This window comes from Castor canadensis, chromosome X, assembly GCF_047511655.1.
Source record: "Castor canadensis chromosome X, mCasCan1.hap1v2, whole genome shotgun sequence".
NCBI classification, from domain to species: Eukaryota; Metazoa; Chordata; class Mammalia; order Rodentia; family Castoridae; genus Castor; species Castor canadensis.
The window spans coordinates 96,608,727-96,630,648 of NC_133405.1; the positions used below are offsets into that span (position 1 = coordinate 96,608,727).

General features: G+C 33.4%; 1 protein-coding gene across 1 annotated transcript in view; it reads left to right on the forward strand.

Moving 5' to 3' along the window:
* The first annotated feature begins 6,269 nt into the window (after positions 1 to 6,269).
* The window catches only part of LOC141419910 (lysine-specific demethylase 6A-like), a 78,375-nt gene continuing 62,722 nt past the window's right edge, over positions 6,270 to 21,922 (forward strand). The window contains 6 exon segments of the mRNA XM_074064214.1: positions 6,270 to 6,405; positions 10,700 to 10,798; positions 10,925 to 11,144; positions 13,023 to 13,118; positions 14,371 to 14,469; positions 15,061 to 15,456. Of these exon segments, the coding sequence (XP_073920315.1) occupies positions 6,284 to 6,405; positions 10,700 to 10,798; positions 10,925 to 11,144; positions 13,023 to 13,118; positions 14,371 to 14,469; positions 15,061 to 15,456 (1,032 nt within the window). The 5' untranslated portion in view covers positions 6,270 to 6,283.

The window sequence follows — 21,922 nt, forward strand, 5'->3', positions numbered from 1 at the left end:
TTAAAGCAGAAAGGACTTTGAAGATGAGGACGCCTCTGCATTTTAAAGATCATCAAACTGAGGTGACTGCCTTGTCCATGACCACACAGATGCTGAGTGACCAAGATGGGGCTTCATTTCAGCAACATGCCAGGCAGTGTTTCTGTCATAACCAAATTAATTAATTCAAATATTTACTCTAAATCTCGGCCTTTTTATAGAGAATGTATTCATTCTACTTATTTCTCTATTGTCATGTGTAACAAATATTTATAAATCTAAGTAGTCTCTCCAGTGAAATTGCTATCTAAACAACAACAAAAAAGAGTACCCTTACAGAAGCTGGGTGACTTTGCTCCTAGTTTTCTTTTATAACCTTAACTGAAATTTCTTCATTATTTGGGAGTTTTCTTTAATTTCATGTATGATTTATTTAAAAAATACTGCTTTTAGAGAGAAACGTTCCGAAGCTTTTCATACCTTGTGAGATTCATCTCCTGGCTGGCTTGACAAACTTCAGTTACCAGATGAGGGAGTTCCCTCAGATTCCCAGTTTCTATGCAAAATTACAGGTACTTGAACTCCACAAATGTGAAAAGAATTTCACAAGGAGTCTCACAAGACGCAAATTTTAGCAAGGATTTATTCTACTGTAGCAGGATAAAGAAGGGAAAAGTGAGGAAAAGCAGGAGAAACATTTCCTGCTCCCCGAGCAGGAAATGGGAGTAAAGACTCCAAATAGTGGGTTTTTATCTGTTGCCTTTATACTTTCTGAGCTGGGGAAATACACGTGGCCATGTCATCTAGAAACCCCCAATCATTAAACAACAGCTCTCAGTGCCCAGCATGGGTGCTAAGTCATAAAAACGGGATCTTGGTCTACCCAAAACACCAGAACAATAGGCACACCTTACAAGTTGTGACCACAAAGGGGCTATAGAATCCTCTCTCCTAAAAAAGCAGATGAAATATTCATTCAATGAACTCTCAGGTGATCCTGAATTTCCTTTATCATAGTCAGCACTTTTGTCACAATTTATTCTAGTTTCATGAGTTATTTTATGCCACTCCAGGAGACAAAGAGTTCCAAGACTAGGTGTCCACTTATGTTACTCATTCCTATATATCAGTCTAGTACCTGATACAACAGATATTGGGAAAGAAATGATCATTGCTAGATTTTTCAGTTGGTAGGACGGAAAATAATCTGTCAGTATCATCCAGTATTTGAGTAGATGGCAAAGCAAATGATTTTGAGTTTTTACTTTATGAAACATTACTTTTAAACAATTTCATTAAGCACAGTTGACATACAGTAAATTACATTTGTTTAAATAGTCAATTTGGTAAGTTTTGAAATTTGGATGCATCTGTGAAAACATCACCAACATAAAGGTAGTAAAGATAGCAGCCATCACCAGGGTTTACTCATGCCCATTTGTAACCCATTTCCTCAACTCTATCCTACTTGTGCCTGGCTCCAACACTGGCGATCACTTACTAGTTTTCTGTCTGTAGAAATTGGTTTGCATTTTCTAGAATTTTATATAAAATACATTTAGACAAATGGAATGAAACTGTAGAAATTCTTTTGTCTGACATCTTTCCTCATGATAATTAATTATGTTTCTTTTTGTATCAGAAGACCATCCATTTTATTTTGAAAAGAATTCAATTGTATGGATAGACTACATCTCTGTCATTCATTGCTAATGGACACCTAGGCTGTTTCCACTTTGGGGAACTCAAAATAAAGCTGGTTTGAATACTAATGTGAACATTCTTCTAGGAACTCTTAGATAAACACACAAGATTAGAAATATTAAACCATATGGCAGGTATATGTATAATTTTTAAAAATATGAAACAGTTTATCTATGTATTTGTACCATTTTCCAAATTTCAAAAGTAATGTATGAGAATTCCAGGTTCCTTACATTTTCAGAAACATTTCATGTGGTGAGGATATGAGATAATCTAATAAATGTGTAGTTGTAGCTAGTTCTGTTATAATTTGCATTTCCCTAACAATTAATAGTGCTAAGTAATTTTCAAGTGCTCACTTGCCATATATACACCATCTCAAGTAAGCATCTACTCATTTCCCCACTAAAATTGGACTTCTTGTCCTCTTATTATTGAGTTTTGAAAATTCTTGATTTATTCTGGATACAAATCCTTTATTAGGTGTATGATTTTCTAATATTTTCTCCCATTCTGTGGTTTGTACATTCTTTCATTCTTTTGAACAACAGAACTTTTTAGTTTTGATGGATTGTAACTTATCCCTTTTTCAGCATAAGTTAATTATACAAGGGGATTACATTGTAATATTTCCATACATGCACAGTATATTTTGATCAAGTTCACCCGTTTTTATTACTCTTTCTTATCCCCTCACTTTCCCCTGCTTTTTAATAGTGTTTAGTGGGTTTCATTATGCTACATTCATACATATGAGAAAACTGTCTCATATGAGAAAGTGTTGCCTACAATAACATCACACAGATTTTCCTGTATGGTTCTGCAAGTTTTACAGTTTTGCATTTTTTAATTTACATCTGTGGTCCACTTTTTTGCTTTGGATATTTAATTTCTTTTAAAGTTTATTTTAGAAGCATATCATTGATGTACTCGGGTACACTGTGACATGTACAAAAGTGTTTCTGATATATCATAACTAAATTCACTCCCTCCATCATTCTTCTTTATCTCCCTCCCTTCTTCTTAAAATGGTTTCCTCGGGTCTCATTTTTCCATTTTCACAGATGAGCAATAATGGTTCCACCAATGTTCATTCTCCTTCACCCTTTCCTTATTTCCTCCACCCTGCTCCTGGTATCAAACCTCAGACAAAACCTGTTTTGCCTTCTTTCATTTTTGAAGGAAGACATTTTGTTTTTTATTATAAGCTATACAGGGAGCTTTACTGTGACATTTGCAAGCATATGGGTATTATGACTAGAATTGGTTCATCCCCTCCATTTTTCTCCTTTCTACCTTAGTCCCCTTTCTGTGATCATTTCAATAGGTTTAAATATTCTATATTAATTCTTGTATAAAAAGTACATCCATTTTCACCTTCACTTCCCTTTTCTTACCTTCCTCTACCATTCGTGTCTTCCTCTTAGCGTGACATGTTTTTGTAGTATTGTTATTTCAATATCTAACTGTTCTTTGTTATTCAATAGAAAGACCATTTGACTTTTGCAGATACAACATTATATTTTGCAGCTTCCAAAGTATTTTTTAACAACGTGATCATTTCTTAATAAAAAGTAAGTTTTCTTATAGTTTGCTGTGCTCTGTGTGTGTGTGTGTGTGTGTGTGTGTGAAAGAGAGAGAGAGAGAGGAGAGGGAGAGAGAGAGATTATTTTCATTCTTTCCTTGTACTGTTGCTTTATTAACATTCTTTCCTTGTACTGTTGCTCTTTTTAAGTCATCTACTACACGGTACCCATCTACTTGTTCCTCATTGTAAGGGGAAAGTATTCAGTCATCATGACTAGATATCAAGTTACCTGAATTTTAAATATATACTTTAAGAAGATCAATTCTGTTTCTAGTTATGCAAGAGAGTTATCAATAATGAATGCTGAGCTAGGCATAGTGGCATACACCTGTAATCCCAACATTCAGCAGGCCGTGGCAGGAGGATAATGAGTGCAAGACAAGCCTGGGTTACATATTGTATTCCAATCCAATCTGGATTAAGTAGCATAGCCCTGTTTCAAAGATTCTAGACAAATACCAAAAAATAATGAATGCTAAATTTCATAATCTACTGAAATGACTAAAATTGCCTTCATTGATCATGATAAGGCACAGATAGATGATAGGAAACTATACATGTAGTTAGATTAAATTTACTAAAACATTAATACAAATTCTTGCATATGGTTCATGAGCATATTGTTATTCATTTCTTATAAAATGTTATTTTAATTTTAGGGTCAAGGTAATGCTGGCCCCATACATCGAGTTGAGAAATATTTCTAGTTTTATTTTGTGGGAAAAAATTGTGTAGTTGGCATTATTTCCTCTTGTCTTGATTAACAAAATTCAAAGCAAATCCAACTGGGTGTGGAAATTCCTTTGTGGGACATTTGATACTATGCATTCAATTTATTGAATAGTGTTTTAATAGCTTCCCATTCACTGCATCTGAGAAAGAAGCATATTCACCTAGAGACCGTTTAAAGACAGATAGTTACACTATGTGAACACTAATCAAAAGAAAGCTGGAGGAACTCTATTCAATTTAGACAAAGTGAACTTCAGAGCACAAAAAAATTTGAGTGATAAGAATGGGCATAGCATAATGATAAAAAGCTAATTTTTCTAAAACCTAATCCATTACTATGCACATAACAACACAACACCCAAATAATAAGACAAAAACTAGTAGATCTGGAAAGAGAAATAGATGAACCCACTACTATAACTGAACACTCGAATACTCCATTATCACTACTGGGCAGATCTAGCAGGCAGAAAATCACTAAGGACATGCATTTTTATGCATTTTTATTATGATTTGATAAGGTTTTCTTTTTTCTTTTCATATTAGGAAGCAATTTTACCCTTCTGATTAAAAGTTCATTCCTATTTAAAGTCTGTTTTACTATTCAGTGTGACATACTCTTTTCTGACTAAATTTCATAGGATGCTTTAATTATAAAAATTTCTTTTATAAATATAGTCCTTTTCCTTCTTTTGTCCAGACTTGGGATATGTATACCTGCTATCCAGCCTCCTCTATCTCATCATCACTCACCATGCTTCAATACAGCTAATTCTTTTAAAACTTCTATATTACATTCTAATCTTAAACCAGGGGTGGAGAGGTCTTGACAATTTCAATATGCTTAGTCCTTTATGACCTAGAGTTAAGATGATTCACACAGCTTAGTATGTACTGAGCTTAGCAAGATGCTAGTGGCTCCCACCTGTAATACTAGCTATCTGAGACACTTATAACAGAAGGATCGAGGCTTGAGTCTAGCCTGGTCAAAATAGTTTGAGACACCCCTATCTCCAAAATAATGAGAAGAAAATGAATTCAAAGTGTGGCCTAAGCAGTAGCCCTGAGTTAAAAACTCAAGGTCCCATAGAAACCACAGTTTGATCCAAAATCCCAGTCTTACCAAAAAAAAGAAAAAAAAAGTACTAAGCTAGCTTTTATAGTTTTCTTGATAATATGATTAATGGGAACAGATCACCAAAAATTATAGAATATCTCATTCTTTATTTTCTCTAAGAAGTCTGTTATATACATTCTCATCCTAAAGATGAAGGAATTAATTTTAAAAATAACATGAAATAATATTTTATTATCAGTTAGGAGTTATTAAGGTTTATTTCCAGTAATTAAATTAGTGAAGACTTGTCCAAATTTAATCTTTGGATTTTGGTTTATTTGTTTGATTTTTCTTCAGTGTTTGTATTTGGTCTGAGCAAATACTTTCTAAGTTTTGGTCAATCTTGTGGTAATACAAATGCTTTCATAATGTCAGTGGTTTATAATTTCAAGATCAACAAATCAGTTTTGCTTAGGTAACATTTTTGCAAAGGAAATTTTACACACTTGAATTGAGTCACAATTGAAACTTTTTTTTTCTGTTTGAATTGATGATTAGCATACAGTGCCCCTTGTAATGTTTCAATTGTCTATGTAGTAGTTATAAGTTTAATTATTAAGCAAAATATTTCTGATATATTTGGTGGCACTCTTACAGCACATTGAGCCTACTTTTCACTGAGGTCTACCATCAGCTTTGAGATTTGTTTTTGTTGTTTTGTTGATCCATCAAATGCTGTTATATTTAAGATGTTCATGCAAGTAACAGGTCAGTAATGCCAAAGTTTAATTTAAATTAATTATATTTGATTACATAAGGTTTTATTTTTATTTGAATTTAAACATGGGATTAATAGATTGGCTGTATCATCCAAGAACAACTTGGGTTTTTTTCAAAATTATATTTAGTAAAGCCAGATTTATGGTTTATAAGTCTGTGTTAATCCAATACCCCAAATCATTTAAATATATTCTCTCTGCTCTTTAAAATTTCATAATAGATTTTATAATTTTTTTTATGGTTCAAATAGGCTTTCTTAAGGCTAGATTTGCCAGTGGTCAGTTTTCAGAAATTATGATTCCAAATAAAAGAATAAATTACTGAAAGGGTATTTTAAATTAATTTATTGAATGTCTGTCTTCCTTCATGGTATATTTTACACTAAAAAATTAGTTGAATTGTGGGTAAATGCTTGTAATTCCTTTTTTTTAATTACAGGTTGGATGCATTATAACATGGATCTAGTAGGAAACAAAGTCCCCAAGGAAAGCTATGCTATTCAGTATCTTCAAAAGTCATTGGAGGCAGATCCTAATTCTGGCGAATCTTGGTATTTCCTTGGAAGGTGAGACTGAATATACTTGGATTCCCTGGAGTATAAAAGCTTAGCTTATATTTGTAGTCTGGTCTGTTTCATTTTTATCTTAAATATAGTGAAGATTCCTTGGAGATAAAATTATATAGCTCTAAATTTGTTTTCTCTTATGAAGACATTTTTATTTTGCTTATTTGTTTTTACATTGTCTTAATCTGACTTGAATTACTGTTAGTTTTTAAAGAGTCTTAAACAGTTTTAAAGTTCTATTAGGTGATAATCACTAATGCATTTTATTTATTTATTTATTTATTTATTTATTTGTGGTGCTGAGGCTTGAACTCAGGACCTTCACCCTGAGCCACTCCACCAGCCCCATTTTTGTGAAGGGTTTTTCCAGATAGGATCTTGTGAACTATTTGCCTGGGCTGGCTTCAAAGCGCAATCCTCCTGATCTCTGCCTCTGAGTAGCTAGGATTATAGGTGTGACCCACTAGCACCCAGCGTTAATACATTTAAAATTTGTGATTAAATTGTGTTTCCTTGAGTCATAGCAATTTTTATATATATATATATCCATTCAACAGAAAATTCATTTGTATTTTACCTGGTTTCTATCATCTATGAAAAATGTTATAATCTTGTTTGGTTTGGTTCTTTGTATTGTTTGTATTTCATTAATTTTGGCCCTTATTTTTATTATTTCTCTCTTGCTTGTTTTGGGTTTTGCTTGTTCTTGTTTCTTTTTAGGAGTTTGAGATGTAGCATTAGGCATTTATTTGAGATCTTTCTGTACTTTTAATATATGCACTCATGGCTATAAACTTTCCTCTTAGGACTGCCTTTGCTGTGTCCCATAGGCTCTGGTAGGTTGTGTTTTCATTTTCATTGACTTCCGGGAACTTTTTAACTTCCTCTTTTATTTCATCAATGACCCAGTGATCATTGAGCAATGTGTTGTTCAGCTTCCAATTGTTTGCATATTTTCTGCTGTTGTTTTTGAAGTTGAGTTCTAGTTTAATGCATTGTGATCAGATAGAATGCATGTACTTTCTATTTTCTTGTATTTGCTGAGGCTTGCTTTGTGGCCTAAGATATGATCAGTTTTGGAGAAAGTTCCATGGGCTGCTGAGAAGAATGTATATTGTGTGGAAGTTGGATGAAATATTCTGTAGGACATCAGTTAGGTCCATTTGATCTATAGTATTTTTTAGGTCTAGAATTTCTTTCTTGATTTTTTGTTTGGATGACATATCTGTTGGTGATGGGGGTATTAAAGTCTCCCACTGCCGCTGTATTGGAGTCTTTATGTGCTTTTAAGTCCTTAGTGTATGTGTGATGAAATTGGGTGCACTGTATTGGGTACATATAGGTTGATAATTGTTATTTTCTTTTGATGTGTATTGCCCCTTTTGTTAGTATGAACTGTCCTTTATCTCATTTGACCATTTGATGTCTACTTTTTCTGATGTAAGTATTGCTTCCCCTGACTGTTTTCCAGGGGTCTTTAGCTTGATAAATCTTCTTCTAGCTTTTTATCCTAAGCCAGTATTTATTTTTGTCAATAAGGTGGGTCTCTTGTAAACACAGATTGTTGGATCTTCCTTTTTAAACCAGTTTGCCAAACGGTGTCTTTTAATGGGGGAGTTAAGTCCATTGACATTAATAATGATAGATGTGTGGTGATTTCTGCCATTTAGTTATTTTTGTTATTAAAGGATTTGATTGTGTGCAGCTGCATCAATGCTACTCTCTGATTACATGTCTTTTCTTCTCCTGTGGTTTGATGCTTTCTGTCCTCTATTTTTTTGTTTGCTTTCATTTTCTGTGTGCAGCATTCTTTGTAGAATTTTGGTAGTGGTGTTTGGTGGTCATATTTTGTTATAGTTTCTGTGGCATGGGAGGCTTTTCATGCTTTAGGGGTCCAGGATTTTGCAGAGTTTGATTCTGATTGATGCTCTATCTTCTGTTTTTTGAGAAAGAAGAAAGAAAGAAACACCCAGGGGCTTTTTCCCAGGGCAGGACTGACTGTTCCACCCTGTTGGGTACAGTTAAAAGCTGTTTTAAGGGTCATTCCTTGAATTTTATATGTACCTAATGTGTTCGTGGGTTATTATTTTGGGTAGAAGAAATCAGAATTACCCAAGTGTAGATCCAGCGTCTCAAGGTGGTTTCTAGAGTCATGGAGTTTAGGATTTCAGATTCTCTACCCTAACTACCATGTTGGATCTTCTCAATCACCAGTTTTTAAAAGTAGTGTTAGTTTTTGGACAGTGTGTCACTTTTTTTTTTATATTAAGTAAACCATACTTGTGAAAGGGAAACTAATATTAGGTGAATTATTTTAAAACACTGTATTATTATTAACATCTCCATGCTTCTGAAGTAGTCTAATTAGCATCACTTAATAATGCAGAACACTCAGACTTTATCTTCCACTAAATTTCAACAGCAGCCTTAGTCTTTGTATCTTTTTTGCACAAAAAAGTGCGTTGAGTAAATTGACTAAGTTACTAGTAGAATAAATGATGTAACCAAGCTGACTTTGGGTTTAGAGCTAGTACCATTACTACTATAACTTTAGCATAATGAATGTGACCATAAAAGAATCTAGAAGAGGTAGACATTGGCATCTGGTATTAAGTGCTTATACTAAGATTTCTTTTGAGCCAAGGGTAAGATTTTAGTATTGTGGGCTCTTCTTTTTTGATGGTACAAAGTTGTTGTTGCAGATAGTCACAGGCTATGTAGTGAGATATAATTTTAAAAGTTAAATTACAAAATCAGTCATAATTATGTGAGCATTTGAGAATGTGTTTTATTTTTAACCTCTTTGTACAAAAATTCCCACTTTCTTCACTTCTCAAATAGAAAATGTTAACCTGTTTTGGGGGGTCAGGGTTTTCATTTTCACTATTAAATATTTTTAATCTCTTGTTGGAATTTTGATTTTACTTTTTTTTTTACTCTTACCACAGCCTTCTAATATATTGTTTTTAACCTTTTCATGCTGGAAAAAGTAATCAAGTTTGGGAAAATTATACTTTAAATGTTACTAAAGGAGCTCTGCATGAGGGCCTCAAGTGTTTACTAAGAATTATTGGGATTGATGACGGTATTATTTCTGTGACTTTTATTATGTTTGTTTTTAGTACTGTGTCGAATATTGAAGTAACTTGATTAGGATATAATTCAAAGTGAAATAGGGGTGCTTAATACATTTATTCTAATACTAGCTATTGACTCAACAATCTCTTAGAGTCACAGAACTATATAATCTTAGATTTATATAAGATCAGAGAGAAATTTGATTCACTTTCTCATTTTATAGATGTAAGAAATAATCCAGAGAAATAAAGTGTTCTTCCTAAGATTATGTTACTACATAAAGGTTATGTTACTGTCACAAAAACGGACAGAGCTTAGTTTTACCCTATGTGGGTTAGATTACATTTGACTATTGATGATTCTAGACAAGTTGTATTAGAGAAGAAGTGTTTAATGATTGAAGTCAGACACCTGTGCTTGAGCTTGTCAGTGTCAAATCTTAACATAGATGAATCTCCAATACAAGAGCTTTTGGGCAAGCAAAAACTAGGTTTGCAATCAGGGACACATACGCACTGACTGGGTTGGCCTTTGGTATGTCTAGAAGAACAAAGGAAGACTATGTTTTATTAGGACTGACAAATCTATACAAGTAGTTATAAAAGAAAACATAGTGGTATTTTTGGTGTTTGAAGGAACTGGCAAGCTCTGATTATCAAGTTGAAGCAGTTACTATGCAAAGTTAGTCTCAAAGTCATAGTGGGGAGTTGTGCCAGGAGTTAAATGCTAAGTTAAAAATTGTCTTAAAGACAGGACAGGCTGTTCTGTTGAAGTGGTTCTGTGAAATTGTCCCTGGAGCAGATTTCTGTTAACTCTTTTCCTTTTTTTTCTTGGCCCATTCTTTTTTCTGGCCCATGCTTTTTTATTTTTCTAACTCTGTTTCCTGGAACATGACAGGAATGACTCCATTTGGTTTCTATTTTCACTTTATAGAAATGGAACATTTCTATAAATATAGAAATATATATTTCTTAGGAACTACTGCTCATTTCTCCTAGCATTGAGGCAGAATTTCCTGATAATATGAAATTTTTAAAGAAAATAAAGATTAGTTTTCTTTTTCCAACAAATAACACAATTAACCAAGAATAATTGTTCTAAATATAAAATATCACATATATATAGTAGTTTGTTTACCTCCACTCCCATCATTTTGGCAAATAAGTTAATTTTTAAGTTAATGGAATTCTACTTATTATATATTTTTCCTTTTTAGGTGTTATTCAAGTATTGGGAAAGTTCAGGATGCCTTTATATCTTACAGGCAATCTATTGATAAATCAGAAGCAAGTGCAGATACATGGTGTTCAATAGGGTAAGGCTACACATATAAAAGTAATAGTATTTTAACTGATGCACAGAATCTTTGAAAGGCATATTGTTTAGTAATTTTGTGAAACTAATCAGGTAATTTTTAACAACTTGTTAATTTTCTTTCTAGTGTGCTCTATCAACAGCAAAATCAGCCTATGGATGCTTTGCAGGCCTATATTTGTGCTGTACAATTGGACCATGGACATGCAGCAGCCTGGAAGGACTTAGGCACACTATATGAGTCCTGCAATCAACCTCGGGATGCCATTAAATGCTACTTAAATGCAACTAGAAGCAAAAGTTGTAGTAATACTTCTGCACTTGCAGCAAGAATTAAGTTCTTACAGGTAAAAATTTTAAATAGCATCTTGTAAAAGATACAAATTTTCCTTAGAACAAGTGGCAGGAGAAAGGTATCAGTTTGTGTGTTGATATTAGCTGTTTCCATCCTTTATAATACTTTTTAAATTTTATTTTACTTTTCATCTTAAGTAAGAAATTTTGGTATTTAAAATAGTTTCTTTTGGACATGTATTTTGTTGATGCATATTAATTTTTGTGTTCTACATTAATATGCATGAACTTTTTCAGTGTGCTAGATACACTTTTAAGTTCTATAGGAAAGAACACAAACACTGCCTTTTCACTCTGAAATTTCATGAGAAGTATATATGAGAATTCTGAAAATCAGAACACAGTTTTGTTCTGATTCTCCTGATTATCTTTTAGTTGCCTTCTTTATATTTAGCTTCTATCTAAAACCCCAAATTTAGAATAATATGTCTGTAAAAATTAAATACCTTTAACATTGAGGAAGATTTAATGGACTTTCTCTTACTCAAATAGGCTTGTGTTAAATTTGCTTTTTACATAATTTTTCCTAGGCTCAGTTGTGTAACCTTCCACAAGGTAGTCTACAGAATAAAACTAAATTACTTCCTAGTATTGAGGAGGCATGGAGCCTCCCAATTCCCGCAGAGCTTACCTCCAGGCAGGGTGCCATGAACACAGCACAGCCGGTGAGAAGTTGGGTTATCCTCTATAGGTGCCCAGCTTTAAGGGTTTTTTCAAATCTGTAGTAGTCAAATTAATTTTACTAAATGTAGGGTTGGCTTCCTTAACATGTAGAAATTCTTTTAATTTAAAATAAAAATTCTTTTAACTTAATTATAGAGGGGTTTTAGATTAAAATAAACTCCCTCCAACATGGGAAGAAACTTGGGGTACAAGTTTAAAACCTTTGCATCTTCCATTATTTGAAAGGGATTTCTTAAGCCACTTCTGGGTAGTAGTTTACTGAATTTCAAATTTTTCTGAAGCACCTACCCATTTCTCCATTGGTAATTAGTTGATTTTGATTTTCACTCTTTGTCACCAGTGATGTCCACACAGCTTTGAAAATTTCACAGCTTATGATGTTTTTTAATCTAAAGGAATGAATTTGAAATGTAGAGAACCATATTTTTCTTTTACTTCTATGATCCTTAGGCATTTAAAGCTTATGATCCAAATACTAAACCTGTGTTAGACCTTAAGCAGACAACAATTTCACAGCAATCCTTTTCACTATATATGATTACTTCTCGCCAGATACAAGGCCTGCTTGCTTACTTACTTCTAGCTAAGTAGAAGGCCTGCTGCTTTGCTAAGAGAATACCACTACCAAATCCACTAAAAGTATAGTGTACTTGTGCCCATGCATGTGCACACATAGAAAATATACACTTTACATACACACATAATTGCACAAACTAGATACTGAAAAGTCCCTAAAAATCAGATCCCAATTCTTCCAAAATTATGTTTATTGTATATTTTAAGCTTGTGGACATCAGAAAGTGAAGCAGTATTTTTTCCCCATAATCTTTGAATCAATCTAGATTCAAGATTGTAGGGATAAGTTTATGTTTATTAATCACATCATTCATTTTTACTGCTTTTACAGTAAAGTTTTAACCATCTCTCTCTGCTGACATTGAAATACATTAAATGTTGGATATAGTAGACAGCTGCTTTAGTTCTTTGAGACATTACTTAGTTATTGCCCTTTTTTCCTAACTTTATAGGTTTGCCAATTGATATATGTTTTTTAATAGGATTTAAAATCATAAGTCCTATTTTTGTGTAAATATTCCAATTCCTAGTCACTTTATATCACCAGAATAGCTGTTAGGATTCCATATCTAAACAAATATTCCTAATTTAAAAAAATACATTTTTCTCAGAATGGTTCTGATAACTGGACTAGTGGCCAAACTGTTTCACATTATCCAGTGCAGCAACAAGTTTATTCACAGTGTTGGACACCACAGAAATTACAGGTATGGAGTATCCTTTGATGTACATTATTTAATTTCTAAGCAGAAGTAATAAGGTATTAAATCTTAAAGTCGAATGGAAGCCAATTAAGTTAATATATATATAGATAAAATGAGTCCATGTTTTTAAAGTAATAGGAATCGCAATCCATTTGATTGGTTGAGGGAGAAAGTGGAAATATTAGATGGATAAGAATATACAGAGTAAAAGTTCCTATTGGTTGCTTCCTCTGACCAGCAATAGGAAATGTTAATATTCTCTTTAAGGGATGCAGATTTTGCATGTATAAGCAAATATGTCTGTTTCAGATATTTTTTTAAAAGTAGAAATGTATGTAGAATTTTTTATGTGTATACATACCTATATATTTCAAGATCCTGTTGTTTTTTTCTTCTCCCTTAAACTGTATCTTGTACTGGGTACTGTGGCTCAAACTCACAATACTAGCTACTCAAGAAACAGAGATAAGGGAGGATTGAAGTTCCAGTCTAGCCAAGGCAGAAAGTTTGGATGAAAGTTTGGGATGATCAGTGGTTGGATACAGTGATACACTTGTCATTCCAGCCAAGGGGGGATACTTAAATAAGAGGTTCATGGTCCAGTCTCATCTAGGAATAAAGCAAGACCTTCTCTCAAAAACAACCAAACCAAAAGGACTGGCTCAAGTGATAGAACATCTGCTTACATGCCCCTCAGTTCAACCTTCTATACTGCCTCTCCCAAAATGTCTGTTGGTGCTGGGGGAGGGGAAGAATGGCTCAAGGGACAGAGTACTTGATGAACAAGTAGAAGGCCCTGAGTACTGTCAAAAATGTACTGTGGGGGTTATTTTCATGTCATGTATTGCTTCTTTTTTCTTTCATAGCTGAATAATGTTACATTTATGGTTCTATAGAGCATACCCTTCATTTAACCAAATCTCTCTTGTTGGGCATTTAGGTCATTTCTAATCATTAACCATGCCTTCCTCTTCCTCCCCTTTTAAGCTGTTTTAAAGCACAAAGAAGTGTTAAATAGCTTTCTTTCTGAAGTTTTATTTCCCATAGCACATTTCTGTTAAAACACACTTTCTTCAGATGAATGTTTAACTTTTGTTAACTATCTTAGACTTCTAAAGACCTTCATTTAGGGATTGACTACTATTGGGTAGGAATTACTATTTTCTCTCACATGGTGGTTGTGAGTTTGTAGTCTTTTCTTTGAGAAGTAGCCTTGTAATATCTTCATTTTTAGATTACATTTTCCTTCTTGTAGCACTTGGAGCATCTGCGTGCAAATAAAGATAATTTAAATCCAACACAGAGACTGATGCTGGAGCAGTTGGAAAGTCAGTTTGTCTTAATGCAGCAACAAGTATGTATAACATTTTTAGTCTTTTAAAAAATGTATTGACATATTGACTTTTTCTTGCAGAAAAGGTCATTTTAGAGAATGTAGTACTCACTTTTAGTGTCTGTATGTTCAATGAAACATATATCTGAGCCTTAAATACATATAAGGAAGAAATTTTTTAAAGGAAAATATAATCATAAATTAGTTTAGAACAGGCACTTGACATTTTATTTATATAATGTGATAATGATGTTCTGCATATTTTCATCAGCCAAGTATCTCAAATTGAGGTAGATAGAAGTGTTTCAATTATTGTTTTGTTTGAAGGGTTTCATATAGATGAAAAAATGGAAATCTGAAATTTTCTATTTTATGATCTGAAAGGCCTAAGATTTTTTGAGTCATAATCCATAATCTTCAGTGGGTTTTGCTAACTATAGGAAAGCATTTCTTTTTCTTGCAGGCATCACATCTAAAAATTAACATGCTTTGAATGTTTTTAAAAGTGTATATTTTTTAGCCTAGAGATATGAAATGTTGTAATAAAATTACAGATGTATCAATTACACAGGTTCAAAATCACACAAGCAGGTTTTCTTTTTGTTTTTGAAGATAAGACAAACAGGAGTTGCTCAGGTACAAACTACTGGAATTTCTAATGGGCCAATAGCTGCCTCATCACTGCCTACAAACTCTATCTCTAGCCAGCAACCACATGCAGCTCTGACAAGAGCACCTAACATCTCTCAGCCTGGAGTTCGCCCTTCTTGTCTTAAAAAGCCTTTGTCCAGCGGAGATTTTCCTGCAGGCTATGTTCCTTTCGACACATCAAAAACTCTAGGGAATACAGACTCTATTTTGGTAGGAAATAATTATATAAGAGGAAGTGGAAGTAATGGAAATGTGCCTTACCTGCAGCAAAACCCACTTACTCTACCTCATAACTGCACAAACCTGACCAGCATCACAGGAGAGTCACGGAGAAAACAACTTTCTAACTCTGCTCAGGTAAAAGAAAGACTAGTTGTTTTGTTGACTTTTTACACAATTCTTCATTTGGCTCATGTATATTTTGGGAAGGAGAAGAAATAAATATTTAAGGAATGGTTTTATCTTTAGGAATTACATTGAAATAATTTGTAGCAATATGAGAATTGTAAGTGATACAGGATTATTACTACATTGTAACTCAATTCTGTACTCATGAATATACTTATCATTTCATGTACTCATGAAATGCTTATCAAGTATAAGATTAGTGTACATATAAATTTTGTTAGTGTTGAAATCAAAAGAAAAGAAAAAAAAATCATGGTCATATGTTTTCCTGAAGTTCAGTTGCTAATTAAGGCAACACAACTACAATTACAACACAACTACTATAAACAGATGTTTATTTATTTATTTTTGGTGAGACTGGATTTGTACTTGGGACCTCAGCTGCTTCTCTCACAGTTGAGTTACAACTCTAGTTCATTTTGTTCCGGTTATTTTGGAGATAGAGTTCTCATGAACTATTTTCCTGGGCTAACATCTAACCTTGATCCTCCTGATTTCAGCCTTCTGAGTACTTATAGTTACAGGTGTGAACCACATGATACACAGTCACAACTAAATTTTAAAATACAGACATTCACCAATTTGTGATGGTCCAGCTTCCAACCTTCAATTTCATGATGATGTGGAAGCTATATTCATTCAATGGAAACTGTACCTTAAACTTTGACTTTCAGTCCTTCTGCGGACTGAAATATATTGTAATATATGATTCTAGCCTCTTGCGGTACTGGAGAGCAGCAGATAGTACTAGCAGTGGTTTTGGTTTGCAGCTCCTAAGACTTTGTCATCCTGAGTTTAAACAACTGATATTTTACCATATACTATATTGCTAGCATTTTAGATTCTGTTTTGTGTTTTTCCATCCCATTATGCCTACAAAATGTCCATCTATATTTCCTTTACCCATGCATTCCTCCTGTTTTTCACTTTCAGTAGTGTACAATAAATTAAACAACTTTATAACATTTTAAATATAAAATAGGCCTTGCATTAGATGTCTTAGACTAACTTTAGGCCAATGTAGGTGTTGTCAACTCACTGGACCATTTGGCAATGTTAGGCTATGCTAAGCCTTGATGTTTGGTAGGCTAAGTATATTAAATGTATTTCTAAATTTGTTGAATTTAGTAGGTTGTAATCCCATTGTAAGTTAAGTAGTATCTGCAAATGTTCCTTTTAAAAATCAGTACTATGTCAGGAGTTATAAATGGTCATTTTAGTGTGTGGGGGGGGGGCAATGACTCCCTTTGCTAGTCATCTCATCAAACAGCCCCCTATTGCACTTTGATTCTGTCTTTCTGTCTGTCTGATTTGGGTCTAGATCTACCTGTGAGAGAATATGTGCAACATTTGTCTGCATCTGGCTTATTTTACTTAACATGATGATCTTCATTTCCATCCATTTTTCTGCAAATGTTATTCTTTATGGCTAAAAATACTTCATTGTATATATATACAATATTTTCGCTGTACACTCATCAATTGTTGGGCACCTACAGTGATTTCATAACTTGGCTATTGTGAATTGTGCTGTAAGAAACATAGGAGTGCATGTATCTCTAGTATGCTAACTTTGATTCCTTTGGCAGGTGCCAAGAAGTGCTATAGCAGAATCATATAGTAGTTCTGTTTTTAGGATTTTAAGAAACTTCCACATTGACTTCCATAGTGGCTACACTAATTTACATTTCCACCAACAATGTATATAAGCATTCCTTTTTCCTGCATCCTCTCCAGTATTTTAAATTTATATTATTATTACTATTATTATGCAGTCACATTTCCAGCGATTTTTCTGTTTTGTTTTTTTTTTAATAGGATCTTGTGTTTCTGCCCAGGTAGTATTCCTCTTATTTATGACTCCAGTGTAGCTGGAATGACAAGCATGTGCCATCATGCCAACTTTTTATGGATTGAAACTGGGTCTCTTTAACTTTCATTCTGATCTTTGCCTCCTAAATAGCTAGGATTATAGGTGAAAGTCACTGTACCCCTTGTTGTTGTTTGATTTCTTATTGATAGTTATTCTGATTGGGATGAGATGGAATTCAGTTTGTTTGTGTTTATTTAGTTAAAAATACTTTTTTCATGTAATTATTGGCAGTTTATACTTCTTTTGAGAATCGTGTTCATTTATTGTTCTTTTGGTGTTTAAATTTTTTTGAGTTCTTTTTATATTTTGTGTATTAATCCCTTGTCAGATGAATAGGTTTCTGTAGATTGTCTGTTCACTCTGGTAATTGTTTCCTTTGCTTTGTAGAAACTTTAATTTGATGCAACCCCACTTGTTATTTCTTCCTGTTATTTCCTGAGCTATTGCTCCTGTTTAATCCTTTGCCTATGCCTGTATCTTGAAGTGTTTTCCTGAAGTAGTTTCAAAGTTTAAATTTTGCATCAACTTCTTTGATTCATTTTTGAATTTGTTTTTGTATAATACGAGATACAGGGATCTAGTTTAGTCTTCTATAGGTGGATTAGAAGAGGCTATCTTTTTTTTCCTACAGTGTTTGTTTTTGTTGTCTTTGTTGAACCATCTGTAGCCATATAGGTTTCTTTCTGGATCCTTTATTCAAGTTCATTGGGGTATGTGTCCATTGTTTTTGCTACTACTACTGTGCAGTCAGGTATTATGATCCTTCTGTATTTTTTTACTTAGAATTGTTTTGACTATTCTTCATCTTTTAGGCTTCCATATGAATTTCTGGATTGTTTTCTCTATTTTTGTGAATAATGTATTGGACTAGTGATGGAGATGGCAGTGAATATGTAGGCATTGTCACAATCTTTTAATTTTCCCAATACATGAACATGGGAGATCTTTCTGTCTTCTATTGTTTTCTTCAGTTTACAGATTTTTTTCCCTGATTTTTTTCAGTGACCTATACATTCACAGCTCTTATTTTGTGTAGTTTCTGTTCTTCTTGTTATCTAATTTTACTCTATTATGATAAGATACAAAAAATTATTTCAGTTTTTTTGTATTTTGTTACTTGTTCTATGGGCAAAACTGTGGTCTATTTTGTAGAAAGTTTCAATTGCTGCTATAAAAAATGTATATTCTTCTGCTGTTAGAATATCCTATAGAATATCCGTAGTTATCTGTTGCATTCAATTTTGGCAGATTATAGCTTTCAAATAATTGTGCACTTTCATCTAATTTACCAAATGTTGGATATAGATCCTTTTAATATTCATGAACCAGTAATGCTGGCCTTCTTCCATTTCTTGATATTAGTGATAGTTTTTTTGCTATCTTTTATTTTATTCTTTTGACTAGGTTTCATTGATGTTTTCAAAGAACCACCATTTGGTTTTGCTGATTTTCTTAAGTGTTTTCCTATTTTTATTTAGTTGATTTCTAATTTTTCTTATTTGTGTGGGTTGGATATATTGGTTTCCTTTTTTTAATATGCTAAGGTTAATACCTAGACTGCTGATCTTATTTAGTTTAATTTTTCTTTTTTGTAAAATAAAATTTCCCTTGCTGCTTTCATGACCATCTCTTCAGTTTGAAATATGTTTGTGGTTGACTTTCTTGCTTTGAGTTTGATTGAGACATTTGACCTATTTGTACATGGGTATTTAACATCTTTCTTTAGGTTTGGATCATTTTCTACTATTTTTTCATTGAATAAACTTACTACCTCTTTGTCTTTCTTTCCTTTGAATTATAATGGGCCAACCATTAGCTCTTTTGATGTCCTGTTGTTCCTATTCTATGTGTTTTTCCTTTTACTATATAATTTTAAGTAGCCTATCTTCTAATCATTTTCTTCTTTTTATTGCTTGATCAAGTCTGCTGTTGATGTTTGCTTTTGCTTTTTTTTTTCATTTTGTTCTGCTGTAGGATCTTTAAAAATTTTAAATTATTTCAAGCTATTAAATTTTTCATAATTTTCTGACTTCTTTTTCTTTATTTTCTTGTAGTTCTCTAGCTTTATGATAGCTTTTTTGTTTGTGATTTGTTAGGTCATCATACTTGCCTGTTATTTAGGAAACTAGCCAATGGCATCATTATTTGTTCATGCATCCTTAGTTCTTATCTTGTGGTCATTTGTCACCTGCTCATTGAACAAATATTTATTATAGTCTTGCCAAGAAATTCTAATTAGACTATCTGTTATGGTTACTAAGATTGTGATTACTGCTGCCCTTGAAGTGTGAGTTTGTACCCTACATCCAAGACCATCATTGTCAATTCAAACCAAGTTGGGATCCTGTGACATTGCAGTCTGGCTTAGAACCTAAGTATATTTGATCTAGGGAATGTAGTCCTCATCCTGTGGAGATGTTGGCTAGGAATTCATACCTCAAGCACCCATGGACTGTGTTTCTTGCAGCTTATTGTGGCTGGGCAAGCTCTTCTGTTTGTCAGTTCTGTTGGTGGAATGCAGAAAAATATCAAAATCCATTCATCATGTTCCCATTCTGTGTTTAAAATAGTTCTGGCACAGCTACAACTTAATTCATTTAGTTGCAGGATGAGATAGAAGTGAGTGTTCTATAATGGTCCCAGAATGGTGGAGAAACTGATACCTGTTTCTAATTCACATTTTCCACTGTAGACCTGTGAGTTTAGGGGAATTGCAGTTAAAGAGAACTGTTTCTTTGCTGTTCGATAGTTTTTCTCAGCTCTGCAGTTCAAGGAGCATCACAATTGAGTCCTAAGTTATTGAATATTTGGCAGTTGGGCTTGTTTGTGAAGGAAGAAAGGGAGAGTGAATCTAAAGAGAACTCTTACTCTGTCAATTTGCAGATCTCACTCTGATTTTAAGTCTTCTTCTCTAATTCAGTGGTATATATTTCCCTCTGGTTTGTTTACTGTGTTCCACAGCATACAAATCATCTTCATTTTCATTGAGAAGTCTTCTCTAACTCATAGTTTTTCTAAAGTCACTATCTAATTTCACAAATGAATATTTTGTATTTTACTTTTTTTCCTTCGTTACTGTTTTTGGCAGCACTGGGGTTTGAACTCAGGTCCTTATGCTGGCGAGGCAGGAACTCTTACTGCTTGATCCATTCCAATAGCCCTTTTTTGTTTTGGTTAAATAACACAGTTCATGAACTATTTGCCTGCACTGTGTTTAAACTCTGATCCTCCTGATCTCTGTTTCCTGAGTGGCTAGAGGATTACAGGTGTGAGCCTCCAGGGCCTGACTCTCATTTCTTTCTATTACTGATTTTTAGTTTTACTTCATCCACTGCGTAACTTATATATTTTTTATGTTTGTTTAAGTTAAATGCATTTTTGTAATTTGCCATGTGGTCTGTGAATGTTCCATATGAACTTTAGAATAATGTTTATTCTGTTTTGGTGGATGAGTATTCTATTCATGTTGATTAAAATTGATTTGGTGCTGTGTTTCAATATGCCTGTTTTAATTTTTGCTTGCTGAATCATTTTGATACAGGAGTATATAGGATCAGTCTATTTCTTTCTGCATTTCTGTCAGTTTTTGCTTACTTTGATGTGTTATTAGTATAGTGCATATTAAGGCTTGTTTTATCATGTTAAAGGAGAGAATCAAGTACTTCCATCTTTTTTTTTTTTTGGTGGTGGTTGTGGGTTTTGAACCCAGGGCTTCATACTCCTAGGCTGCTTGAGCCACACCCTCAGGTGTTTTATGCTTTCTGTTAGGGTTGCATTTTTTTTTCCCTGGGGGTAACCTTTGACCATAATCCTCCTACCAATGCCTCTCCCATGGGTGGGATTACTGCTGTATGCCACCATGCTTGGCTTAGTGAGAGAGAGTCTTGCTAACTTTTTGCCTGGGCTACCCTCAAACCACCATCCTCCCAATATTTGCTTCTGGAGTAGCTGGGAATATAGGTGTGTTTCACTGTACTTGGCTACTTCATTTTTATGAATCCTGGTTATCCTTAGTAATTTTCCTTGATATCATTGTATGTAACAAGTTGTCTATCCAACTTTCTTTTCAATCACCTTAGCATGATTATCTTTATCACTGTTAAGAAAGTGATACATCACCTTACATTCAGAGTTGAGTTTTTTTTTATTTTTATTTTTTGTAAACCATCTGTATTTGGGACTTTGTTTTCTTATTCATTTTGATAATCTGTTTCCCCATCTGGTGTAGTTATACCTTTATTGTTTGGAATGATTATTGCTATATCTGGATTAATACCAACTAAATTTTATTATTTCTTCACACTAATTATGCTTACTTTTTTATTCCTATTTTCCATTATTCTCTGTCTCTTCTTTTTGCCTTTTTTTTGGTTTGAGATTTCTAGATAATTCTGTTTTCTCCTTTCTTATCACAATTATTATTTTTAGTGGTTTCTTTGAAGTTTGCAGTACACATTTACAATTAATCCAAATCCACTTTCAAATAACACTTTGTAAATCCATGAGCAGTGGGAGCACCTTATAATGACGGAAGCATTCTTA